Source organism: Heterodontus francisci, chromosome 33 (assembly GCF_036365525.1).
Source record: "Heterodontus francisci isolate sHetFra1 chromosome 33, sHetFra1.hap1, whole genome shotgun sequence".
Taxonomy (NCBI): Eukaryota; Metazoa; Chordata; class Chondrichthyes; order Heterodontiformes; family Heterodontidae; genus Heterodontus; species Heterodontus francisci.
The window spans coordinates 29,718,090-29,742,312 of record NC_090403.1 but is presented as its reverse complement, the minus strand read 5'-3'; the positions used below and the strand labels follow the sequence as shown (position 1 = coordinate 29,742,312).

General features: G+C 43.0%; 2 protein-coding genes across 3 annotated transcripts in view; one reads left to right on the top strand and one right to left on the bottom strand.

Moving 5' to 3' along the window:
* The window catches only part of LOC137348078 (uncharacterized), a 49,588-nt gene extending 39,475 nt beyond the window's left edge, over window positions 1–10,113 (bottom strand). For both annotated transcript variants that reach the window (XM_068013251.1, XM_068013252.1), the window contains exons 1-2: window positions 9,972–10,113; window positions 1,201–1,372 (exon numbers count right to left, since the gene is read on the bottom strand). In XM_068013251.1, coding sequence (XP_067869352.1) covers window positions 1,201–1,341 — 141 coding nt within the window. In that variant the 5' untranslated portion in view covers window positions 1,342–1,372; window positions 9,972–10,113. The remainder of the gene's footprint in view (window positions 1–1,200; window positions 1,373–9,971) is intronic.
* The window catches only part of ccdc43 (coiled-coil domain containing 43), a 25,872-nt gene continuing 11,749 nt past the window's right edge, over window positions 10,101–24,223 (top strand). Inside the window, exons 1-3 of the mRNA XM_068013254.1 lie at window positions 10,101–10,346; window positions 12,907–12,997; window positions 13,223–13,358. Of these exons, the coding sequence (XP_067869355.1) occupies window positions 10,116–10,346; window positions 12,907–12,997; window positions 13,223–13,358 (458 nt within the window). The 5' untranslated portion in view covers window positions 10,101–10,115. The remainder of the gene's footprint in view (window positions 10,347–12,906; window positions 12,998–13,222; window positions 13,359–24,223) is intronic.

Genomic DNA, 24,223 nt, shown 5'->3' with positions numbered 1-24,223 from the left:
GAGTAAGGGGGTCCTATTTGAAAAGTTTGTTTAAGATGCTGAATCACCTGCTGTCCATTTTTAGCACTTGCAGGTTTATTTTTCTTATCTCTGACAATTAAGAAATACTGCACCGAATTCCTTGGATTTTGCTAGTTTGATTAAAATCCAAATGTCTTAATAAGAACATAATGTTGAAGTGATTGCCCCCTCCCATTTTTCTCTTCCCTTCCTCCCTTTTCGTTGAAGACAGCAGTATATCAACTGTAATAATGAAAACCCTAGAAACAGGTTCCTCACTCTTCAATAATTTTTGCTATACACCATATGATCCAGATGTCCTGTATGTATTTCATCCATAGATGTCTTACTATCTTTACATACATCTAAAGCAAATGGATACAGAATTTGTCAACATTTTTCCTTTAAGATTGATGTGATGAATTCATTTAAAATCTTTGCCATTTCTTGATTTGTGGGAACTTAACCCTCAAATGACTTTTCTGATATTTTACCATCGTTTCTATCTTTTAATCCCTCTTATTGCTGTAATTTATCAGAAGTTGGATATGGATGAGGAAGGACATTCAACAGTTAGCTCATGCAACCACATAAAACCTTACAGAACCCTCATCACACCATACAACCATTTCATAAATGATTTTGATTCCATTACGCTACCTAGAAGCCCATTTCATGTTGAGTACTTGCTGACATTGATGTTAAATTTTCATTTCACTCGTTAGTTAGTATCTCCCTGTTCTACTGTTATAGTATTTTGAGGTTGTGCTGGATTTATCCTGTATACTTCTCTAACAGTACTTCTCAAAAGTCCTAGTCACTTCAGTCTTTCCTTATAACTTAGTCCTTTGACACCAGTTGTCCTCTTGCCTTGTCTACTGATAGTTGAAGATAATTAATTACTGCACGATCTCTAGTCTTCACAAATTATTAAGTGTACTTTAAAATATTTCTGCTTAGTGCTTGGGTTATTTTTGACTTCCTTATTCAACCATAGTGAGCCCAAAATTTACTGTACAACTGCCTGGAAACAGTATGATATGCAATTTTTCATTTCAATTTGAAACAATTTCTTAAATCATAATGAAGTTGCTGCGAATGGTTAGAATGTTCCTGTAAAGTTGATCAAAATGTTAAAATAGGCAAATAAACAAGCAATAAAGGGTTAATGTAGATTTTCATATGTAGCACTGTACATACCCCTCCCAATTTCTTCACAACATCCTCCAGAAATTTTGTGTTCTTATTGTTTGGAAGATCTAGGTAAAATGCCTTGCCAGAAATGAAACAATTCTTTACTGTGCCATCTTCATACCCTTGCACCAAGCAGCTGCGTGGCATCTTCTGTGGTTCAAATGTCCCTACAGCTTTTCTACGAATTAAAAAATAAGAAACAATTCTACTCAGTGTCAGAAATTTACAGATCAAACATTTCAAATGTGAATTCAAGTGAAGCTGAAGATCAAAGAGGTAATCTGAACATGTAGTTCTGCTCTATGTTATTGATATCTAGCTCTGGTCCTGTTGGCTTGCGCTGTACAAATATTGCCTAGCTAGCAGCAAAAAAAAACTTGGTGGTCAGGAAGACCCAGTGGGAAGAAAGTAAGTGTCCCTTACTCCATTGTCCAAACCATTCTGTAAAGTGAGCTTGGCTGAGTTATTAGGCTGTTTCATTAATTGAAATGTGAAAAGTACCAGGCTCAAATCCTGGATGAGCAGTATTACTTCTCCACTTTTACCCAAAAATCACAAAGCCTACCTTTTGTTATTGAACTCAGTACAGTCCATACAGACAAACACTCCAATTTATTCTGCGCAGCACTTTCTTTTGGGCCTCCTTATCTCGAGAGACAATGGATACGCGCCTGGAGGTGGTCAGTGGTTTGTGAAGCAGCGCCTGGAGTGGCTATAAAGGCCAATTCTAGAGTGAAGCTCTTCCACAGGTGCTGCAGAGAAATTTGTTTGTCGGGGCTGTTGCACAGTTGGCTCTCCCCTTGCGCCTCTGTCTTTTTTCCTGCCAACTACTAAGTCTCTTCGACTCGCCACATTTTAGCCCCGTCTTTATGGCTGCCCGCCAGCTTTGGCGAACGCTGGCAACTGACTCCCACGACTTGTGATCAATGTCACAGGATTTCATGTCGCGTTTGCAGACGTCTTTATAGCGGAGACATGGACGGCCGGTGGGTCTGATACCAGTGGCGAGCTCGCTGTACAATGTGTCTTTGGGGATCCTGCCATCTTCCATGCTAGAGAATCAATGGCATCACTGAGTTCTGATTTGGTTGGCTGTATGCCCAGTTTCTACGCCAATTTATCTGGACTTATAACCCGTAACTGCTGCCTTCCGTGTTGTGTCAGTCGCTGTGAGGCAACTATGGAGTGACCTCTCCATGGCGCATGCCTGGGCAAGTTTATGGAGGTTGAGAGTTGCCCAGTCGTCAAAACCCCCCTCTCGGCCTTTCTGGTGGGGTCCAAAGGAGTGCAGAGCACGACGTTTGGCACCGGTATGGCTGCGGGAACTGCCGGATACATGCCAAAGGTGACACATGACCGCCTTCGGGGTTCCGCTCCGGATTATCTGTTAGGGTTTACTCCCTTAGCCTTGGTCTCTCCCGAGACGCCCACAAGGCAGTGGGGTTGTTAGGGCCCCTACACAGGTGTAGGATGGTGCCTGTGGGAGGAGGGGATGCGAGGGGGAAGGGTGGAGGGAGGGGGGGTGCGAGGGGGCTGTAAGGGGGTGGGGTGGGGGGGTGCAGGGGAAGGGGGTGCGGGGGGGAAGATGGTGCGAGAGGGGGCGGGCTGGGACGGGGTTGTTGGGGGGTGAGCTGAGAGGGTGGAGCAGGGAAGGGGAAGGGGGGGAAAGCGGGTGCAGGTAATAAAGGTCCCTAGTGCCCACCATCGACGTCCGGAACACTCATCCACGTCCTTCAGGAGGTGAAGCATCTTTTGGCAGACTTACAGAGGTGATTACATTCACTAAGGGTTTTTTTTTCAGTGGTTTAAATAAAGGCATGCAGCATTGCCGACAGTGCGCTGCAGATGCTCTCCGAGCCATCTCCCGCGGGTGCTTTGAAGTTGCGGCCGGGGGGCCGTTCGTGGATTTTTTGGGTGATCGGGGCACCTTTTTTCAAGACTTCTCTAGGGTCCCGCTGCTCCTTCTTCACCTCAAAGGACTTACCGCACGCCGTGGCTGCAGACACTCTGGGCGGTGAAGACAGCAGGATCGGAGATTAAAGTATTGACAGCTGTGCTTGTCAGTTTCGTCCGGATCAATTTCATTGACAAAACAAAGAGCAGGTGTGGCTGGGGGAGGGCAGTGGGCCCAGGTAACATACACTAAACTAACTGTTAGCTTTTAGTTAGGGCTAAAATGAACTGATTTAAAGAGCCAGGGGAGTTTAAACAGTTTAAGAGGGTAGATTGGGGGAGAAAACATTAGGAATGGGAGCAGATGGCCATGGATATCGTTGAACAGTAAGGGAGCTTCCAGCCCAGGAGCCATCTTGTCAAGTGGTGAAGAATTATCGTACTACAAAAACATCAAGCACCTGACTGTGAAGTCCGTCCAAAACAAAGGAAAGGTCTCACTTGCGCAGCACTATAACTGATATTTAAACTTTACAGTCATTGCAAGTATTTGAATCCCAATTTAAACAAATTATGTTTCCTTTACACTATATTTCAGGTAATGGTGCAACATTTTCCTGGGTAGCAAACTAACAGCAGTATAAAAAAGGACAGCTAAAGATGTGCAATAGCTTGAGTATTAAAATAACCCACTGCAAGGACCCACCAGAAAAAGGCAGAATTCTAAAGTTAACAAAAACAGCAAAGTCTGGTTGGCCAAGTGTAACACCATTACAAAATTATGAGGGGCATCGATAGGTTAGATAGGAAGAAACTTTTTCCCTTAGCGGAGTGGTCAGTAACCAGGGGGCATAGATTTAAATTAAGGGGCAGGAGGTTTAGAGGGGATTTGAAGAAAAATATTTTCACCCAGAGGTTGGTTGGAATCTGGAACACACTGCCTGAAGGGGTGGTAGAGGCAGGAACCGTCACAACATTTAAGAAGGATTTAGACGAGCACTTGAAATGCCATAGCATACAAGGCTAAGGGCCAAGTGCTGGAAAATGGGATTAGAATAGTTAGGTACTTGATGGCCGGCATGGACACGATGAGACTGTTTCTGTGCTGCATAACTCTATGACTCTATTCACATTTTAATGACTCAAAAGTGCTGTCTCATCAACTGGTTTCAGTATTTACTGCATTTGGGAGGCCAATGTAGAGAACTCTGGGTGCATTTGAGTGTGCAGCTTGCGAAGTTTTGCCTTACACAAATTCAGAACATAAACAGAGGAATTATACCCATTGCAAAGCAGTAATCTCACATTGTGTTAAAAAAAAACAAGAGTAAAGTTTCAGTAGCTTATTGCAGTTTTCAGGTGACACCTGGTAATGACTGTAACTAGGGCAAATATCTGATAAGTTTGACCAGACTGGTTACTGGGAGCATATTATAGTACCATTTGTACTGTTGTGAAACTGATATGACATTGATTATAGTACCTCTCCAATTTCTCGATAAAGCCCCCAGCTGTGAAATCTGCCTGTAGTACCTTCTGGTGCACTTTTCTCTGTCCCTCTATGGAACAACTTTTATGCAGACTTGATTCTGATTATGCTTGGATAAGTTAGGACACTGAAGCGAGTGGCCTCCTCCACCCTCTGACCATGCTGCTAGACCTCTGCAAGGTTGTAGCTGGAGCAGCATAAATATTGCTAGCACTCGCCAAACCTCCAACTTAATGCCAGGAACAAAGAGATGCACTTCAACATTCTGCATTTTAAAAAAAACTTTTGATAGATTTCCAGTAATAAAACTTGATACAAAATCTTGAAACTCTAACTGTATAGAATTCTGTCTTTGCACATACATCTTTAAATGCAGTTGATTACTTGTTGGAGTACAATTATGTTAATTTTGTAACTTGCATTGATATCCTGATAATTTCATCAAAATATACTGTACTCCCAGCAACTAATTTGGTCAATTTCATGAGATATCAATTCTCGTTATAGTTATTGTTGGTGGTTGCCCAAAACTGTCACAAGCTGCTGAAATGTTGTCCTCATTTATACTATTACTACGTGAGTATGTGTGTGGAGGGGAAAAACAAGAACACTTGCCCAAAAGGCACAAGCAAAAAGAAACACACAGGGCTCTCAACAACTAGTTTCAAACCAAGTGATGAAATGCAGGAGGCAGTGTTCATCTGTTGAAGGTGGATACTTTAATCAAAGGAATGTAGGCTGTTATGCTAATGGCTTTGTTGAATAATAATTTTCTTTAATCCACTGACTGGAGATCTGAGTTTTTTTTTAAAAAAGACATTTAAAAAAGAAAAGCTTAGGATGGTCACCTAGTTTGCAACACTGTATCCAACACTGCAATGTTTGTGAGGAGGGAGACAAAATGTCTGCACTTCCCAGCAAGAACCAAGACCCAGGAAGTTTAAAGGAACTACCTGTTTTCTCAGCAAGCAGAGAAATACTGCTAACTGCTATGTTTGAATCACCGAGTTGACTGTCATATGACTAGCCCCCCCCCCCCATCTGCGGTTTTAAGCTGGTATTTTTTCTGCAGCAAAGAAGTAACTGGACTCCGACATGAGCAGACCCCAAGTAGGGGTCCCTCTTTCTCTCTCCATTCCATCTCGAAAGCTTCTAAATCCTGCTTGTTGACTGACCACCTTTGCATACTCCAGCTATAATCCGAAGCCCCGTTGGAGGAAATCATCTGTATCGCTATCTCCAAGAGACTCACCGAACCAGTCATCTACCTCTTCAAACTAAAAGTCTCAGGACCAGTGAATTCAGCTAGAAGCCAGCCAAATCACCAAATGCCACAGACTGTATACCCTTTTGTTTTATGGACTCTGACTCAACCAATCTACCTTTTCCCACTCTGTAACCTATTTGTGTTTGTGTAAACATCTAGTGTGTGTGTGTGTGTGTGTGAGTGAGTGAAAGTTGGTGCGTTGTTTCTTATTTTATTAGTTCAGTTTAGGTACAATAAAGTTAATGCCTTTCTTTGTTAACTCAAGAAAACCTGTACGATTACTTACTTGCGAAGATCATAACAAGAACCAAACACCTACTGAATTGGCCAGTACATCCATTTTAAGAAAGAATTAAACCTGCTGTGGTCTAACAAGGAGACAAGGACTGTAACAAGGCTTTTGACAACTGTAAAAATATCACAAGTTAAAAACAAGTCTAAAAGCCAACAGCTGCTTCAGTTGTGAAACTTACTTTAAAAAGGCAGATTTTGAAGAAACATTTGCATAGTATTTACAGGTGTTGTGACAAAAAATTGCGACACTGTTCAAAAATTGGGAATGCTGGGAATTTGAAATAGAAATTGAAAATCCTGGAAAGCAGGTCAATCAGTATCCGAAAGGTAATGATAATTGAATACTCTGGGAAGAAATTAAACATTAACCTACATTTTCTCTTAGCCATAGAATCACCTGCAATGGCATCTCTTGCAAATCCAACACTGTTACCTTTGGTATCCCCCATGGATCTATGCTTGGCCCGCTCCTATTTTCCATCTACATTCTGCCCCTCAGCGGCATCATCCAAAAACAGTGTCAGTTTTCACAGGTATGCTGATGACACCCAGCCCTACTCTACCACCTCCTTTCTCGACTCCTCCACTGTCTACAAATTGTTAAATTGCTTGACGACATCCAGTAATGGTCGAGCAGGAATTTCCTATAACTAAATATTGAGAAGATCAAAGCTATTGTGTCTTTGCTCCCTGCCATAAACTCTGTCCCCTAACCTTTGACTCCATTACTCTCCATGGCAACTGTCTTGAGGCTGAACCAGACTGTTCACAACATTAGTGTCATATTTGACCCCAGGATGAGCTTCCGCCCATATATCTGTGCCATTACTAAGACTGCCGATTTTCACCTCTGTAGCATCACCCGTTTCTGCCCCTACCTCAGCTTATCTGCTGCTGAAACCCTCATCCATGCCTTTGTCACCTCTAGATTTGGCTATTCCAATGCACTCCTGGTGAGTATCCCACGTTCTACACTCCGTAAACTTGAGGTTATCCAAAACTCTGCTGCCCATGTCCTAACTCGCAAAGTCCCATTCACCCATCACCCCTATTCCTGCTGTCCTACGTTGGCTCCTGGTTAAGCAACAGCTTGATTTTAAAATTCTCATCCTTGTTTTTAAATCCTTCCACGGCCTTGCTCCTTCTTATCTCTGTACTTCCAATCCTACAACCCGCTGAGATATCTGTGCACCTCTAATTCTGGCCTCTTGAGTATCCACAATTTTAAAAACACCATCACTGGTGGTCGTGCCTTCAGCTGTCAAGGTCTTAAGCTGTGGAATTCTCTCTTTAAGCCTATCTGCTTCTCTTTTCTTATTTAAGATAGTCCTTAAAACATACCTCTTTCACCAAGCTATTGGCCATCTGTCCCAATATCTCAAAAGTCTCAGTGTCAAATTTTGTTTGATAATGCTCCCGTGAAGCATCTTGGTATGTTTTACCAAATTAAAGATTCTATATAAATACAAGTTGTTGTTGTTTCAGGTGCTAAGTAAACTCCTGTGTGCCAGCATTTGCTGTTTATATTCTGTTAACAAGTAACTTTCATGACGTTCTTAACATAGAACTCATCTATAGAGAAGCTTCTCAAATTGAAATAACTATTAGCAAAGTTACACGAGGAGTTTCATACCACTTCTCTTTGGAGTGTGAAAACCACCAAGCCATACACGTATACATTGTGTTCAGCTAAACTTGGATCTCTGGAAAGTGCATTTTGAATTATATGTTAGGGTCAAGTACTAAATGGTTGGTTTGATAATGCCAGGAGCAATTAAAGAATGTATTACTTTTGCAACTTTAATACCAATGCCCGGCAAAGCGACCACGAAGTTGGGTCCCAAACTCTCACTGAAGGGACCAGTGCAAGATCCCCTGGAGGCGATAATTTCATGCCATGTTGAAGTAAAACTCCAATGCAGTCTCAAACTTGCTTGCTCCAGGTGGTTGGCACTTTTCAGATTCATCCAGAGTTTACTTAAATGCAAGTGGTGCTGATACTTCCAAAACATTAAAATTATGCAAGGAGAAGCAAAGCTTGTCATGTGTGTAGAATTCACTCTTCGCCAGAATACGAATTTGGAGCTAAGCAGCATAAATTAGGGGTCTAGTGGAGGCTATACAACCGTAATATTTTAACCCCCAAATATGTAATGAAGATTCATTTTGTTGTGTTTAGTCCCTGTAAGTTTCCCACAGACAGATATACTGTAAATTTGAGATATTTTTTCCTCAAAATTACAAATAATCCAGTAATTCATATTAAGAAATTTTAACACAGAAATGGGGCTTTTTCCACACATTCAATTCAAGTTAACAGATAACCAAATAACCTTCTTTTATAAAATTGCATCATATTTATTACCACCTTAAACCTCCTCCACCAGCAAACAGTGACAGCAGTGTGTACCATTTAGAAGATGCACTGCAGCAACCTGAAATGTCTCCTTCGACAACACCTTCCAAACCCACAGCCTCTACCACCTTGAAGGACAATGACAGCAGACACATGGAAACACCACCACCTGCAAATTCCCCTCCAAGCCACACACCATCCTGACTTGGAGCTGTAACACCGTTCCTTAACTGTCACTGGGTCAAAAATCTGGAATTCCCTTTCTAACAGTGCTGTGGGCGTACCTACACCATGTGGACTGCAGCGGTTCAAGGCAGCAGCTCACCACCACCTTCTCAAGGGCAACAAATGCTGCCCTTGCCAGGGGCACTCACATCCTATGAACAAATAAAAAAAAATGATAACGGGGATCAACCGTGAATGATGATTCCAGATTATTATACACTATGTATAATCAACGTACACGAGGTTCCTATCCCATCCTGTGCTCAATCCTTATACCTACATATTTTCGTGAGAAAACCTCACCATTCATAAACTTTAATATTGTTTTCTCATGAATGCCAGTCGGTAACACTCTTGCTTTTGAGTCAGAAGGTTGTGGGTTCAAGTTCCATTCCCTTGAGCACAAAAATCAAGGCGGACACTCTAGCGCAGTATTGAGGAAGTGCTACACTGTTGGAGGTGCTGCCTTTCAGATGAGACGTTAAACCGAGACTCAGTCTGCTCTCTCAGGTGGATGTAATAAACCCTGTCGTGCAAAGAGCAGGGGAGTTATCCCTCAGCCAACATAACAAAAACAGATCATCTGGTCATTATCACTTTGCCTGTTCATAATTTGGCTATTGTGTTTCCTACATTACAACAACGACGATACTTGAAAAGTACTTTGTCGCTTATAAAGCACTTTGGGACCTCCTGTGGTCGTGAAAGGTGATATATAAATGCAAGTTTTTCTTTCTCGAAGTAGTAGCTACACATCCGAATAGATGACTACTCCAACATGCTGGAAAATGCATCAGTGTCAAAAATCATAATTTCTGGGGTGGGGAGCATGTCCCTCAGATACTCCTGAAAAACAGATGTTGGGCATGCACTGAATGAGCTGCTCCAACTACTGTCAATGTACCTAAAGTAGTGAGTGAATTAAGAGGGTGACACAATACTCAAGACTATCGGCTAAAGCGCATTTTCACTCTGAATTGCAAAGAGTGAATGAGCCAAATAAAGAACCCCCCCCCCCCCCAAATCATACACCCATCCTCCACCCAAACAGGTTTAATCCGCCGTTTGCCGCGTCGTGGATTAACGGCCATTTAAACGACCGAAAAACAAGTGAGAGGAAACCGCTTCCCACCCAGATTCGCTGGTGGATATGAAGGTGAATTCAAACCGCCATTAACCCAAACTGGGAGCAAAGAGCCCGAGTTACTGTTTCCAAATGGAAGCCGTTCTTTGTGTGACCGTGTAACCTGTACCTGACCGCTCCTTCTCCTCGCTGCGCGATTTCTGCCCTCGGCCGTTTGCTTCGTCCTTTCAGTTTGCAATCGGAATTTCAAACTTGGCTCCGCTTTAGCGCTAGCTACGGCGGCCGCTCCGGGGTCAAACCCAGTACTGCCGGAATGTCAGGCACCTCGGCGGGCAGCTACAGGTTGGTCAGGACCCCGCTCGCACACAACATGGCTGCGCCCAGTGGAGAGGCGGCGGCTTTCGCAGCTTGGCTCAGTAAACGGCTAGAGGAGCTGGAAATAGACGAGGATGTTTACGGGTCGTATATCAACGGAATCCTCCGGGAAGAGGAAAACGAAGAGGAAAAGTCGGAAGCTCTTCAAGGCATACTATCCGCATTTATGGTGAGTGCACCGCTGACCTATGGCCGTGCAGATTCAGTCTGTGCGTGTACCCATCCTCACTGTCTATTAAATACATTCCCTCCCGTTTATAATGTTGCTGTTTTCACACATCCCCCATTAAATTCGGAAAACATGCTTGTTTATCTATTTTTGATTTCTGATCTTATGGTAATTTGAAACGTTTGTTGTAATTCCATACAATGTTGAAGTGGCTAATTCTGATATAGAGCACAAAGCTGTAAATTTAGCTATGTTCCCTCACTTAACTGTCTAAATTGTGTTTGTATCAGAACAAAAAAAAACCTAGAATTTACTGACGTTTAATTTTATATTTAATAGGCACAAATACGATATGTGGAAAAATACTCGCTCCGATGCCGCCCCCGAAATAACACATTATCATTTTTCTCTCCTCTTCCGAAAACTTTTCATTAAAGTTTGCCTCGTTATACAGAAATGAAAATCAATAATGCCACCCTTCGTGGGTCTGTGACTTGTTTGTTTACTGTAATATTCAAAATACTTGATTTAATTTCCACTGCGCGCTCCAATTTTTTTGGAAGCTTTACTCCACCCACGATTCAAATACGTTGATTACTAAAACGATTAGGTATGTACAATAAAGTGCTCTTTAAAAACTAACAGGAAATGTATGAGTATGGCGCCTTGTTGCTACAGTCTGGACCATCGTCGTATACTAAGATGGATGACCCATAAATCCGACCAGGAGGATATAAAAAGTTAAATCAAGGTTGAGAGAATTGAAGATTAGGGAAAATTCCCATCTTCTGCGTTTCATCTTTGTCTCAATCCTATGTTGTACCAGATCTACAAAGTTGCATTAGTTCTTATGAGTAAATATCCACCTAGGACAACAAGTTAATTTGCAGGGTGTTAAAATATATAGATCATAGTCTACTTGTCTTCATGGTAGCAGGTAATATCATAAAAGATAACCCACATGCCTTCTCTTGTTTCTTCCCAACTCTTCATGCTCTCTCTGATCTCAGCTCATCCATGAGACCCATTTACAGCTCCACTAACCCCATTTCCACTAAACATTTTTTAATATTTCCAAAATATACTTTATTCATAAATTTCTTTTTTAAATACTTGACAAAACAGTTCTGAACAGCACCAGGTCAAAAAGTGCAAAGGAGGTCAGTTTCCTTCAATGCAGGAGTGAGTTGCCTCACAACCCTTCCATTTCATTTTCCATGCCATATACATTTTACAGCAAACAAATATTTTCCGGATACAGTTCGAAGGGTTTTCCATGGCTCCAGCCCCTCCGTTCAGCTTGGTGGGGGGACCTTACGCTGTGGTCTTTCCCCATTGAGCCTTTGCTGCGGCTGCCCCAAGCTTTAGTGCATCCCTCAGCACGTAGTCCTGGACCTTGGAATATGCCAGTCTGCAACATTCGGTCGTGGACAACTCTTTGCGCTGAAAGACCAGCAAGTTTCGGGCAGACCAAAGGGCGTCTTTCACCGAATTGATCGTCCTCCAGCAGCAGTTGATGTTTATCTTGGTGTGCGTCCCTGGGAACAGCCCGTAGAGCACAGACTCCTGCATTACAGACCTGCTTGGGATGAACCTCGACAAAAACCACTGCATCTCTTTCCACACCTGCTTTGCAAAGACAGATTCCAGAAGGAGGTGGGCAACCGTCTCTTCCACTGGGTTCTGAAGAAGGGTCACTGACCTGAAACGTTAACTCTGCTTCTCTGTCCACAGATGCTGCCAGACCTGCTGAGTATTTCCAGCATTTCTTCTTTTTATTTGATTTCCAGCATCTGCAGTATTTTGCTTTTATTTTAGTGTCTACTGTTTAAGATGATAATTGCTTGGCACTTGTGTGATGTAAATGTTACTTGCAGCTTGATATTGGACTGCTGCATTATGAGGAATTGCAAATTGTAATGAATACTGAAATTATCAGTGAACAGCTCCACCTCTGACCCTACAATGGATGTAAGGTCATTGATGAAGCAACTAAAGTTAGTTGGGCCTAAGATGCCCCTTAGCACCTGAGAAACTCCTGCTGCAATGTGCTGGGGTTGAGATGATTGACTTTGATGTCAACAGCAGTCAATCACCTCATGTCTGGAATTCAGCTTTTGTTGTCCATGTTTGGAACAAGGCTGTAATAAGGTTGGGAGACGAGTGGTCCTGATGGAACTAAACTTTGCATTGATGAACAGTTTATTAGTTCCTAAGTGCTGCTTGATGGCACTGTTGATGACTCCTTCCATCACTTTACTGATGATTGGGAGAAGGCTCATGTGATGTTTGGCTGGATTGGATTTGTCTTTTTTTTTGTGGACTGGGCAGTTTTACACATTGCTGGGTAGATATTGTACTGGGACAACCTACCTAGGAGTGTGTCTTGTTCTGGAGCACAGGTTTTCAGTAGAACAGAAGTCTCATGTTGGGGCCTTTACAAAAGGTCTGACTAATTTTGAACCATGTCTGTATTTGTTAGTCATGAATTTACTACTAATTTTTCCTCTGAAGCCAACTGTGTGTAAATCTGAAATTCTACTTTTGTTATTTCTTTCAGGATGAAGATTCATTGGCAATCATTTGCAAAGATATAATTCAAAAGTGGTCTGAGACTATAAACAATATTATACAAGAAAAAAACGTTGAAGGTAAAGATCAGGATAATCTCATGTCCAGTAATTGCTGTTCTTTTGTTTGCATATTTTAAATGCATGCAATCAATAAATTGGATGAGTATGCATCATGACTATGTAGGATATTTCTGTTAAAGATTGCTATGAAGATAATATCAGAATGAAAATCCTTTTGCTGCTTTTGATATTCTAAATATAAAAGTTTAATATCTAACTGGAGTTCTTCTGTCCGTTTTTAAGATGAAGTACATGCCATTGCAAGTATGATTGAGAAACAGGCTCAGATTGTTGTGAAACAGAAAGGTTCTTCAGAAGAGGAGAAATCTGGGAAAGCTGCAGTTCTTGCACAGTATGCAAATATAACCGATGAGGAAGAATATCCTTTCTGGTACTGCTTTCTTTGGAAGAATTAAGATATCTTCAGTGGAATAATTTTACTGGCATTGATTCGAAAGCCTAGTGTTGCTTTTTTACCATCCTTCCTCTCCTGCAAAAGAGCAATAAATTAGCATAGATTTCAATGATTATTTTGGGTGTGGGGGTGGGGGAGTGGGGTAGGGGTAAGGGCAATGGTTGAAAGTTTAATTGAACAGCACTATGATGGGAGACCTCAATTTTCTCTTTCAAAAATACAGAAATATATAAAAAGACACTGTAAAAGATACTTTGAAAAATAGGATGATTATGTAATGCTAGTAAAACATTTCACAGTAATATTACTGCAGTGCTAGATCTTGCCTATGAACGTTGTCATCATAACCTTCTAATGGGTCTTTACAAATGCTGTTTACCTCTTCGTGGTAAATGGAATCTGCCAATGCTGTCTTTCTTCAACCCATTAGGAAAAACACCTCAACGCTTCTGCTAATTGGCCAGACAGGTTCACAAACTAAGTGATATCTGTCCTTCATGTGTCTGACCATAGACTTTTATTAGTATGAAGGAGAGAAAGTGCAATGATCACAAATAATGTATTTCAAACAAGTAATAGTTTATTTTTAAAAAGCACTCGCCATAAAATTAATGTCAAAATAAAAACAAAGTGCTGGAAATTCTCAGCAGGTCAGGCAGCATCTATGGAGAGAGAAGCAGAGTTGACGTTTCAGGTCTGTGACATCTCATCAGAACTGTATTTAAAATTCTTATCCTTGTTTTCAGATCCCTCCATGGCCTCATTCCTCCCTTAAAAAATCAGGGAAAAAAGTTCTTTTTTAAAACCCTCAAATAGCTACCTTGTAAGCGATAAGGTTAGTACTACTAAGGTTTTGTTAATGTAATTTATTAACAATTACTACTTTAGAATAGTGCTGTTTGAACGGAGTGTGAGGCTGAGAGTTGTGTGTGAGGGATTTTACTGACCAGGGGAAAGAGGTGCTCTTTAACCTCTTTTCTGCCTTTTCAGCCTCCACAGTACAGGGGAAGAAGCTGATTGGGAAGTAACTGGTAATTTATTCCACTTATTACATTAGCAATAATTAGTTGTAAAGCTAAGTAATGGCAGGGCAGTTCGGCCAAGTGGAATGTGGCTGCTGTGGCATGTGGGAAGTCAGGGGCGCACCATGTGTCTTTGACAAACACATCTGCAGCAAGTTTCACCGGCTGCAGAAGCTTGAGCTCCAGGTTTCAGAGCTCGAGCGGCGGCTGGAGTCACTGTGGCACATCGCAAGGAAGAGAACTACGTGGATAGCACATTTCAGGAGGTGGTCACCCCGGAGCTTAAGCGAACACAGGCAGAGAAGGACTGGGTGGCTGCCAGACGGACAAGTAGGTCAAGGCAGGTAGTGCAGGAGTTCCCAGGGGGCATCCCACTTTATAACCGGTATTCAGTTCTGAGTACCGATGGGAGAGAGGGTTCCTCTGGAGAGTGCAGCGAGAGTCATGACCAGAGCACCATGGGTAGCTCGGCTGTGCAGGGAGGGAGAAAGGACAAGAGAGCAATAGTGATAGGGGATTCTATAGTTAGAGGAACAAATAGGCGTTTCTGTGGTCACAGACGTGATTCCAGGATGGTATGTTGCCTCCCTGGTGCAAGGGTCATGGATATCACTGAGCAGCTACAGGGCATTCTGGAGGACAATAGTGCACAGCCAGAGGTTGTGGTCCACATTGGTACCAACGATATAGGAAGAAAGAGAGATGAGGTCCTGCAAGCTGAGCTAAGGGAGTTAGGTATGAGATTAGCAAGCAGGACCTCAAAGGTAGTAATCTCCGGATTTCTCCCAAGGCCACATGCTAGTGAGTATAGAAAAAGGAAAATGCACCAGATAATGCGTGGCTGGAGAGATGGTGCAGGAGGGAGGGCTTCAGATATCTGGGGCATTGGGACTGGTTCTGGGGAAGGTGGGACTTGTACAAGCCAGATGGTCTGCACCTGAACAGGACTGGGATAAATATCCTTGCGGGAAGGTTTGCTAGTGCTGTTGGGGATGGTTTAAACGGTTTGGCAGGGGGATGGGAACCTGAGTGCAGTCTTAGATAGGACAATTTTAGGACAGGAAACAGGAGGCAGAAAATCAACGAGTGACTCTGAAAGACAGAAGAGGTAAAGGTTAAAAAGTGTGCAGCACAGGAATTTGGCAGTGTTAAAGGGTATTTATTTAAATGCAAGGAGTATAGTAAATAAAGCCGATAAGCTGAGGGCACAGATAGACAGAAGGCAACGTGATATTGTTGCTATAATGGAAACTTGGCTTCAGGAGGGGCAAGAATGGCAACTCAATATCCCTGGATATAGAGTTTTCAGGCAGGGTAGAGAGGGAGCTAAAAAAGGAGGGGGTGTAGCATTATTAGTTTAGGAATCAATAACAACTTTGAGGAGGGATGATGTGCTAAATGAATCATCAAATGAGGCCGTATGGGTGGAGCTCGGAAATAAAAAAGGGGCAGCCACACTACTAGGAGTGTACTATAGACCCCCAAATAGTGAGAGGGAGGTAGAAGAACAAATATGTAGACAAATTACTGAGTGCAGTAATATTTGGGGATTTCAACTACCCAAATATCAACTGGGATACAAACCATCTGAAGGGCACAGAGGGGATGAAATTCTTGAACTGTGTTCAAGAGAACTTTTTTAGCCAACATGTAACAAGCCCAATGAGAGGGGCCGCAATTCTAGATTTAGTCTTCAGTAATGAAGCTGGGCAAGTGGAGGAAGTAACAGTGGGTGACCATTTTGGAGATAGTGACCATAATGTAGTAAGTTTTAGCATAATCATGGAAAAGGACAAAGATAAAACAGGAGTAAGAGTTCTAAATTGGGGGAAGGCGAATATTAAGCTGAGAGGTTACCTGGCGAAAATGGACTGGATACAGCTGCTTGAAGAAAAATCAGTGGGAGGCATTCAAAAGCGAGATTCTACAGGCACAGTGTAGGCATGTGCCCACAAAGATAAAGGGTGGTACTGCCAAATCTAAAGCCCCCTGGTTATCTAGACGCTTACAGGGTAAGTTGAAAAAGAAAGCTTATGACGCTCATAAAAATCTTAATACTTTAGAAATCCTAGAGGAGTATGGAAAGTGCAGGGGTGAAGTAAAAAAGGAAATTAGAAAAGCAAAAAGAGGACATGAAAAATTATTGGCAGGTAAAATCAAGGAAAATCCAAAGATGTTTTATCAGTACATTAAGAGCAAGAGGATAACTAAGGAAAGGGTAGGGCCTATCAGAAACGTACAAGGGAATTTATGTGCGGATGCAGAAGATGTGGGCAGGGTTCTTAATGAGGTTTTTGTCTCTGTTTTCATAAAGGAGGAGGGTTGTTGTAGACATTGTGGTTAAAGAGGAGTGTGAAGTACTAGATACGATGAGCATAATGAGAGAGGAAGTAGTAGAGGGTCTGACATCCTTGAAAGTGGATAAATCGCTAGGGCCTTATGCATTGCATCCCAGGTTGTTAAAGGAAGCCAGGGAGGAAAAAGTGGATCATCTTCAAATCCTTACTAGATGCAGGAGCGGTACCACACAATTGGAGGTCTGCGAATGTTGTACCATTGTTTAAAAAGGCTGCGAGAGATAGGCCAAATAATTATAGGCCAGTCAGTCTGACCTCGATGGTGGGTAATTTGTTAGAATCTATTCTGAGGGACAGGATAAACTGCCACTTAGAAAGGCATGGATTAATCAGGGATAGTCAGTGTGGATTTGTTAAGGGAAGATCATGTCTTTCTAACTTAATTGAGTTTTTTGAGGAAGTAACAAGAAGGATTGATGAGGGTCGTGCTGTGGATGTGGTCTACGTGGATTTTAGTAAAGCATTTGACAAGGTCCCACATGGCAGATTAGTCAGTAAAATGAAAGCCCATGCGATACAGGGGAATGTGGCAGGTTGGATCCAGAATTTGCTCAGGGCCAGTAAACAAAGGGTAGTAGTCGACGGATGTTTTTGTGAATGGAAAGCTGTTTCCAGTGGCATTCCACAGGGCTCAGTGTTGGGTCCCTTGCTGTTTGTAGTATATATTAATGATCTGGACTCAAATGTGGGAAGCATGATTGGGAAATTTGCTGATGACACAAAAATTGGGCATGTAGTTGATAATGGTTTGGTTGAGTGGGTGGAAAAGTGGCAAATAGAAATCAATCCAGATAAGTGTGAGATAATGCATTTGGGAAGGGCAAATAAAGCGAGGGAATACACAATAAACAGGAGGATATTGCGAGGGGTTGAAGAAGTGAGAGACCTTGGAGTGCATGTCCACAGGCCCCTGAAGGTGGCAGGACAAGTAGACAGAGTGGTGAAGCAGGCATATGAAATGCTTTCCTTTATTGGCCAAGGTATAGAATTCAAAAGCAGGGATGTAATGCTGGAACTGTATAAAATGCTGGCTAGGCCACAGTTGGAGTATTGTGTACAGTTCTGGTCACCACATTACAGAAAGGACATAATTGCTCTGGAGGGAGCACAGAGGAGATTTACAGGAATGTTGTCGGGGCTCGAAAGCTGCAACTATGAGGAAAGAATGGGTAGGCTAGGGTTGTTTTCCTTAGAACAGAGGCTGACGGGTGACTTAATAGAGGTGTACAAAATTGAGGGGCCTAGATAGAGTAGACAGGAAGGACCTGTTTCCCCTAGTGGAAAGGTCAATTACCAGGGTTTTCTCCAACTGCCTTCAAAACCATTCACACCCTAACACATTGTCCAAAGTGAAACCAAAAACAATATCTCAAGACAAGTGCTGACCCCTATAAATTTTGACCTGTCACTTCTCTAAACATGTCCCCCTAGTCAAAAAGTCCCTGCTGGCTATTTATCTGAAGACAAGTGACTTCCAGTAAATGTTGTTTTCAAATAAGACCTCTGTGTCCTTTCAGTGACCTCAATGAAAAACAAATCCATGGAATCCTTTTCAGTTTTCCCAAATAAAACAATGCTCATAACTCTAAAATACATGAGTCCTCAAAAAAATAAACTTAACAAAAAATATAGAAGCACCATCATAACAAGTCCATCCTTGGAGGAATGATGCACCATTTTCAAATGCGTTTCATTATAAAGAGTGGGGGAAAAAAACAGATGAGAAATATTTTAAAGCAGATATTCACACACATTCTTTACCTGTAGCTAATACAGTTCTGCTTTGTATCCTCTTTGCACTCGGATAACTCAGCAATGTTAAATCCTAGACATAGCATCCGCAATCACCTTATTTTTTCCCGCAATGTGGATAATCTTCAAGTGATGAGGTTGCAATAGTCCATCAGAATAATATGGCATTCTGGTTTTTGAATTTTTCCACAAAGGCTAGGGAGTTATGATCAGTATATACACCAGTGTCTCTCTAGTTGTGGCAGACATAGAACTCAAAATGCTTAAGAGTTAGTAATAAGCCCAGGGTTTCTTTTTCCACTGTTGAATATCTTTTTTGGTGTCGATTTAGCTTGATGGAAAAGTATTCCTTTCTATGCCTGGTTCATCGTCTTGTAACGGGACTGCACTGACCCCTAGGTCACTAGCACCAATTGCTACCTTGAGGGGCTTAGTGAAATTTGGAGCAGCCGACACTGGCTCATTAATCAAAATAGCTTTCAGTCTCTCAAAAGATGCTTAGCACTCAGCTGACCACACTACCTTGGTTTTCTTTTTTTGTAGCAAATTTGTCAGTGGAGCAGCTATAGTACTAAAATTTGGTACAAACTTGCATGAGACACCACACATTCCCAAGAACCTCATGATTTCTCGCCTAGTCCTAGGGGTGGGGAACTCCACCAATGCTTGTACTTTCGCTGTTCTTGGCAACACTTGTCCTTGTCCTACTCTGTGCCCGAGGTAGGTTACTCTGGCTTTTGCAGATTCACTTTTGGCAAGGTTTATCACTAAATTAGCTGATTGTAATTTTCTAAACAGAGTTTCTCGTTGTTCTGTGTGGTCCTTCCAAGTGTCACTGTATACCAGCACATCGTCAAGATGTTAGAAACACTGGCCACCATTTGGTTCATTAGTCTGTGAAAAGTGGCTGGGGCATTTTTTAGCCCGAATGGCATCACCCAGCATTGAAAAAGACCGTCTGGTGTGACAAAGGCCAATATTTCTTTAGCTTGGGTGTTAAAGGAACCTGCAAGTATCCCTTTAACAAATCTATTTTTTTGTAAGAAACATGGTACTGCCCACTCTGTCAATACAATCTTCCAAGCGAGGTATTGGGTTTGTTACTGTATTAAACTTTCTGTAGTCTATGCAGAATCCAGTTGAACCGTCAGGTTTAGGCACCAACATCACTCGGGAACTCCAGCTGCTTTGAATGGGTTCAGTTAGATGGTTTTCCAACATGTATTGGATTTCTGCTCTTACTTGGGCCTGTTTCTCTGGACTTAAGCGATAAGGATGCTGCTTTATAGGAAATGATTCCCCTACATCTGCATCATGTGTGGTTAAGGTTGTGCATCCTGGTTTGTCCCTACAGACCTCTTTAAATGCTGTGAGTAGCCTTGTTAGTCTTCTCGTTCTTAATCTAAATATAAAAACATGGTGTCCAATCTCCCTAACATTTCAGTATTAGCTAACAGAATAGTAGGAGGTTCAATTTGAGAATGGTCTCGGCCTCCTTCTGCCTCACCCTCACTATCCCTTTCATCCTTCACTGTCCCTACTATCTGACATACTTGTGCTTGCTTATCCTCCTCCTGGCGATGATATTGTTTCAACATATTGATATGACACAGCCGATTCTTTGTCTGGTGATCTGGGGTGTCAATCAAATAGTTTTCCAATTCTTTTGACCACTTTATATGAGCCACTGAACTGTGCTTTCAGCGGTTCACCTTGTAAAGGCAGTAATACTAATACCTCATCCCCTGGTTGAAGTGTTCAGATCTTGGCATGCTTGTCTGCCCATTTCTTCATAGTTGTTTGGGAAGCTTCAAGGTGTTCCCGAGCCACTTTGCAGGCTCTCACTTTGCCGCTGCCAGAACACAGATACATAATCTAACTGAATTCGTCCCTCTGTTTAGATTAGATTAGAGATACAGCACTGAAACAGGCCCTTCGGCCCACCGAGTCTGTGCCGAACATCAACCACCCATTTATACTAATCCGACACTAATCTCATATTCCTACCAAACATCCCCACCTGTCCCTATATTTCCCTACCACCTACCTATACTAGTGACAATTTATAATGGCCAATTTACCTATCAACCTGCAAGTCTTTTGGCTTGTGGGAGGAAACCGGAGCACCCGGAGAAAACCCACGCAGACACAGGGAGAACTTGCAAACTCCACACAGGCAGTAACCGGAATTGAACCCGGGTCCCTGGAGCTGTGAGGCTGCGGTGCTAACCACTGCGCCACTGTGCCGCCCTTAAAAACATTTCTTTAATTAGTTTTAGAAGACCTCTTATCTCATGTCCATAAACTAACTCAAAAGGACTACAACCAGTAGACTCATTAAGTAAATCCCTAGCGGCAAACAAAATAAATTCTAGCCCTTTATCCCAATTATGGGGATATTCATGACAGGTTCTGATGAAGGGTCACTGACCCGAAACGTTAATTCTGCTTCTCTTTCCACAGATGCTGCCAGACCTGCTGAGTGGTTCCAGCATTTCTTGTTTTTATTTCAGATTTCCAGCATCCGCAGTATTTTGCTTTTATTCATGACAGTATGCCCTGATTATCGTTTTGAGGGTCTGAAGGTACCTTTCTAAAGCCCCTTGTGTCTGTGGGTGATATGCTGAAGACTTTTAACTGTGTTACAGCCATATTACCCATAACTTGCTGAAAAATTTTAGGCATAAAATTGGAACCTTGATTCGACTGAATCTCAATCGGTAATCCATATCTCGTCAAGAACTGGGTTAACTTCTCAACCAGTACCTTAACAGAAATTATTCTCAAGGGAATGGTCTCTGGTAACTGAGTAGCCATATCCATGATAGTGAGTATATATTGGTGTCCTGCTTTTGTTTTCGGTCAAGGTCCTACACAGTCTAACAACACCCTAATCATTCCCCAGGAGTAGGTCAACTCCATCTACAGGCAAACTATGGACAACTCCTTCAGTTACCGTTCCAGATATTAGGTCACGCTCTAGGTACAGCTGATACAAAGGTATGGGTATATATTCCCTGCCAATACCATTCACAAAAACCTTGGCATTCAGTGAGCTCTTTGGTGGAAAAGTTGTGTCTTTCCCCAGCAAAAGAGCTTGAGTGGCTCCTGTATCCCTAAATATAACTATGAAGGATAAGGAGCTACTTATCCCTTTGACAATTCCCTATAACTCTCCGGTATCTTCACATCCCCCGCACTAACGGCGCTTTTTGTACTTGGATGCAGTCAGAGCTACAATCTGATCTGTCTTACTCCCGGTCAGGGCCCCTTTTTCCACATTGGCTTTGTGTATCCCAGTAAGTCCCATGGGTTTACTGTGCGACTTGCAGCATTCTGCATGAAGCTGTCCCACCTTGTGGCAATGATAACGCTTAGGCTTTCAGACCTCCTTTCCATCCTCAGCACCTTCCTTTCTGGCCTGAGGAGGAGATCCAAGGGCATTCCCAGCTGTCCCTTGTCCCTGGCTACTTGCCTTCCTTTCAGCTTCCCACCTTCAGTCCTCGGATTTGTGAGGGTGATGGACAAAGGGTTTGGGCTTATAAACAAGCTCATAATCATCGATTTCCGCTGCCAGTCTGGCTGTTGAAATTTTCTGGTTCTCTACATGCTTTCTTACAAATGGAGGAAATGAATTTTTAACTTCTTCGAGGAGAATTAATTCCCAAAGGTTATGATAGTCAGTGATTCCTGACAACGCAGCTGGCCACTGATGTCATCAGGCTGCACCAAGGTGTGCACTTGCGCAGACGTGCTCCTGCTCTCTGCATGTGTACTGTGTTCCGACTTGCCAGGACTGGTTAACGTATGCTCCGATGACGTCATCGCGTGACGTGTGCATCTTCGGGCAACGTGCCTGGTCAGCCTCTGCATGCGCTTTATGCATACAGCAATGCAACGCTAACATATTCACCCATGTGTCAAGCTCTGCTCCCCCACAACTGCTCTTGCCGGCTGCTCCGCTCCCCGCCCCTCCCTCGCTCTCTCCAGCGGCTCCGCTCCCCCCCCCCCCCCCTCGCTGCTGTCTCCGGATGCTCTGCTCTTTCGGCCGCTCCACTCCCCTCCTCGCTGCTCTCTCCGGCTGCTCTGCACTTTCGGTCGCTCTGCTCCCCCCCTCGCTGCTCTCTCCAGCTGCTCTGCTCTTTTGGCCCCTCCGCTCTGCTCCCCCACCCCGTCCCGCTCCGCTCTGCTCTCCCTCCCCCCCCCCCCCCCCACTGCGCCCCAGCCTGCTCCTCTTCTCCTCCTCCCCCCCCCCCCCCCCCCCCCCGTCCCAGCCCACTCTGCTCCGCTCCCACGCCCCCCCTCGCGTCCCCGGCCCGCTCGCTCGCTTTCTCCCTCCCGCCATTGTGTGCTGCCATGTGTTTAGGTTAGATTGCCTTCGTGTAATTATTTGAGTAGCGCCATCTTTAGTCCTGGCAGCAGCCTGAAGTCGCAGACTGTGACGTTATAGTGGCAGATGCTGCATTTGCGCATGTGCCACTGCAGCGCCACCTAGTGTTGGCATTGTCAGCAAACACCGCCCATGATATTTGGCCTCTACCTTTAGTGCCCTCATCCAATGATCAAAATTAATTTGCTTTACGCTCTCAAATTCTATACGTCTGCCCAGGCTGTCTCCAGAAGTTCTGAAACTTCTGCCTGTATGCTTCAGGGACCAACTCATAAGCAGCGAGAATAGCCTTTTTTGCCACCTCATAATCTGCAGAAGCCTCCTCAGAAAGCATGGCATAAACTTCATGAGCTCTGCCCATCAAGCTGCTTTGCCTAAGTAGTGTCCAGCTTTCTTTTGGCCACTTCATCTGTCTCGCTATCTTTTCAAAAGAAATGAAAAATGCCTCTACGCCCCTTTTCTCAAATTTCAGGACGGCTTGTACAAATTTAAACAGCTCTCCACTGGGTCCTGGGCTGGAGACAGGTCTTTCTCCACCTGAATTTTCATTGGGGTCAAGGGCATCCTTTTTTTTTCTCTAGTTCCAGCCTTCTAATTTGGTATTCCCTTTCTCTGTCCTCTACCCTTTCTCCTGCTGCTGTACTTGCTCCCTTTGAAATTGTAGTTTAAGTTTTTTTATTTCTTTTTCCCGTTCAAGCTCAAGTTTTTTTCCTTTCCAATTGCCACTGAATCCTAGCTAATTCAACTGAACTACCATCTGGATTGCCTTTTTTTCCCATTTCAAATGCTGTGGTATTACTTCAATTATGTCTGCTTTCTTAGCTCCTGGTTTTAACTCTAACCCCAATTTTGCTGCCAATGCTATTGGCTTAACCTTGGTTAAGTTTCTCCAATCACTGAGGAATAAGACCTCCTTCTCCAGAAAGGTCGTAGCAACTGACAAATCGATTCCAGTAATGTAAACTTTACTTGAATGCACAGGAAACCTGTTTTTGCCTTTTCCACTTTTCAATTAGTATTACCCCAATTATAATTGCACATCGTCTGCATTGGGTGATCTCGCACAGAAACTGCAAATATATCTTCCGACCGAGGTAGGAGGAATGCACTGTCATTTTTCTCGTTCCTCCTCTTCACAGGTCACAACGTATATTTTAAATGTTTACCCAGTTACTGATATGGTCAATCATAGACTCTACTCTTTATCCCAGAATAAAATACACTGACCAGGTTTCTTTAATAAATAACAAAATTATCAGTTTATTATAAAACAAGACATAACCAGTAATGAAGCAAAGCATCAGCACA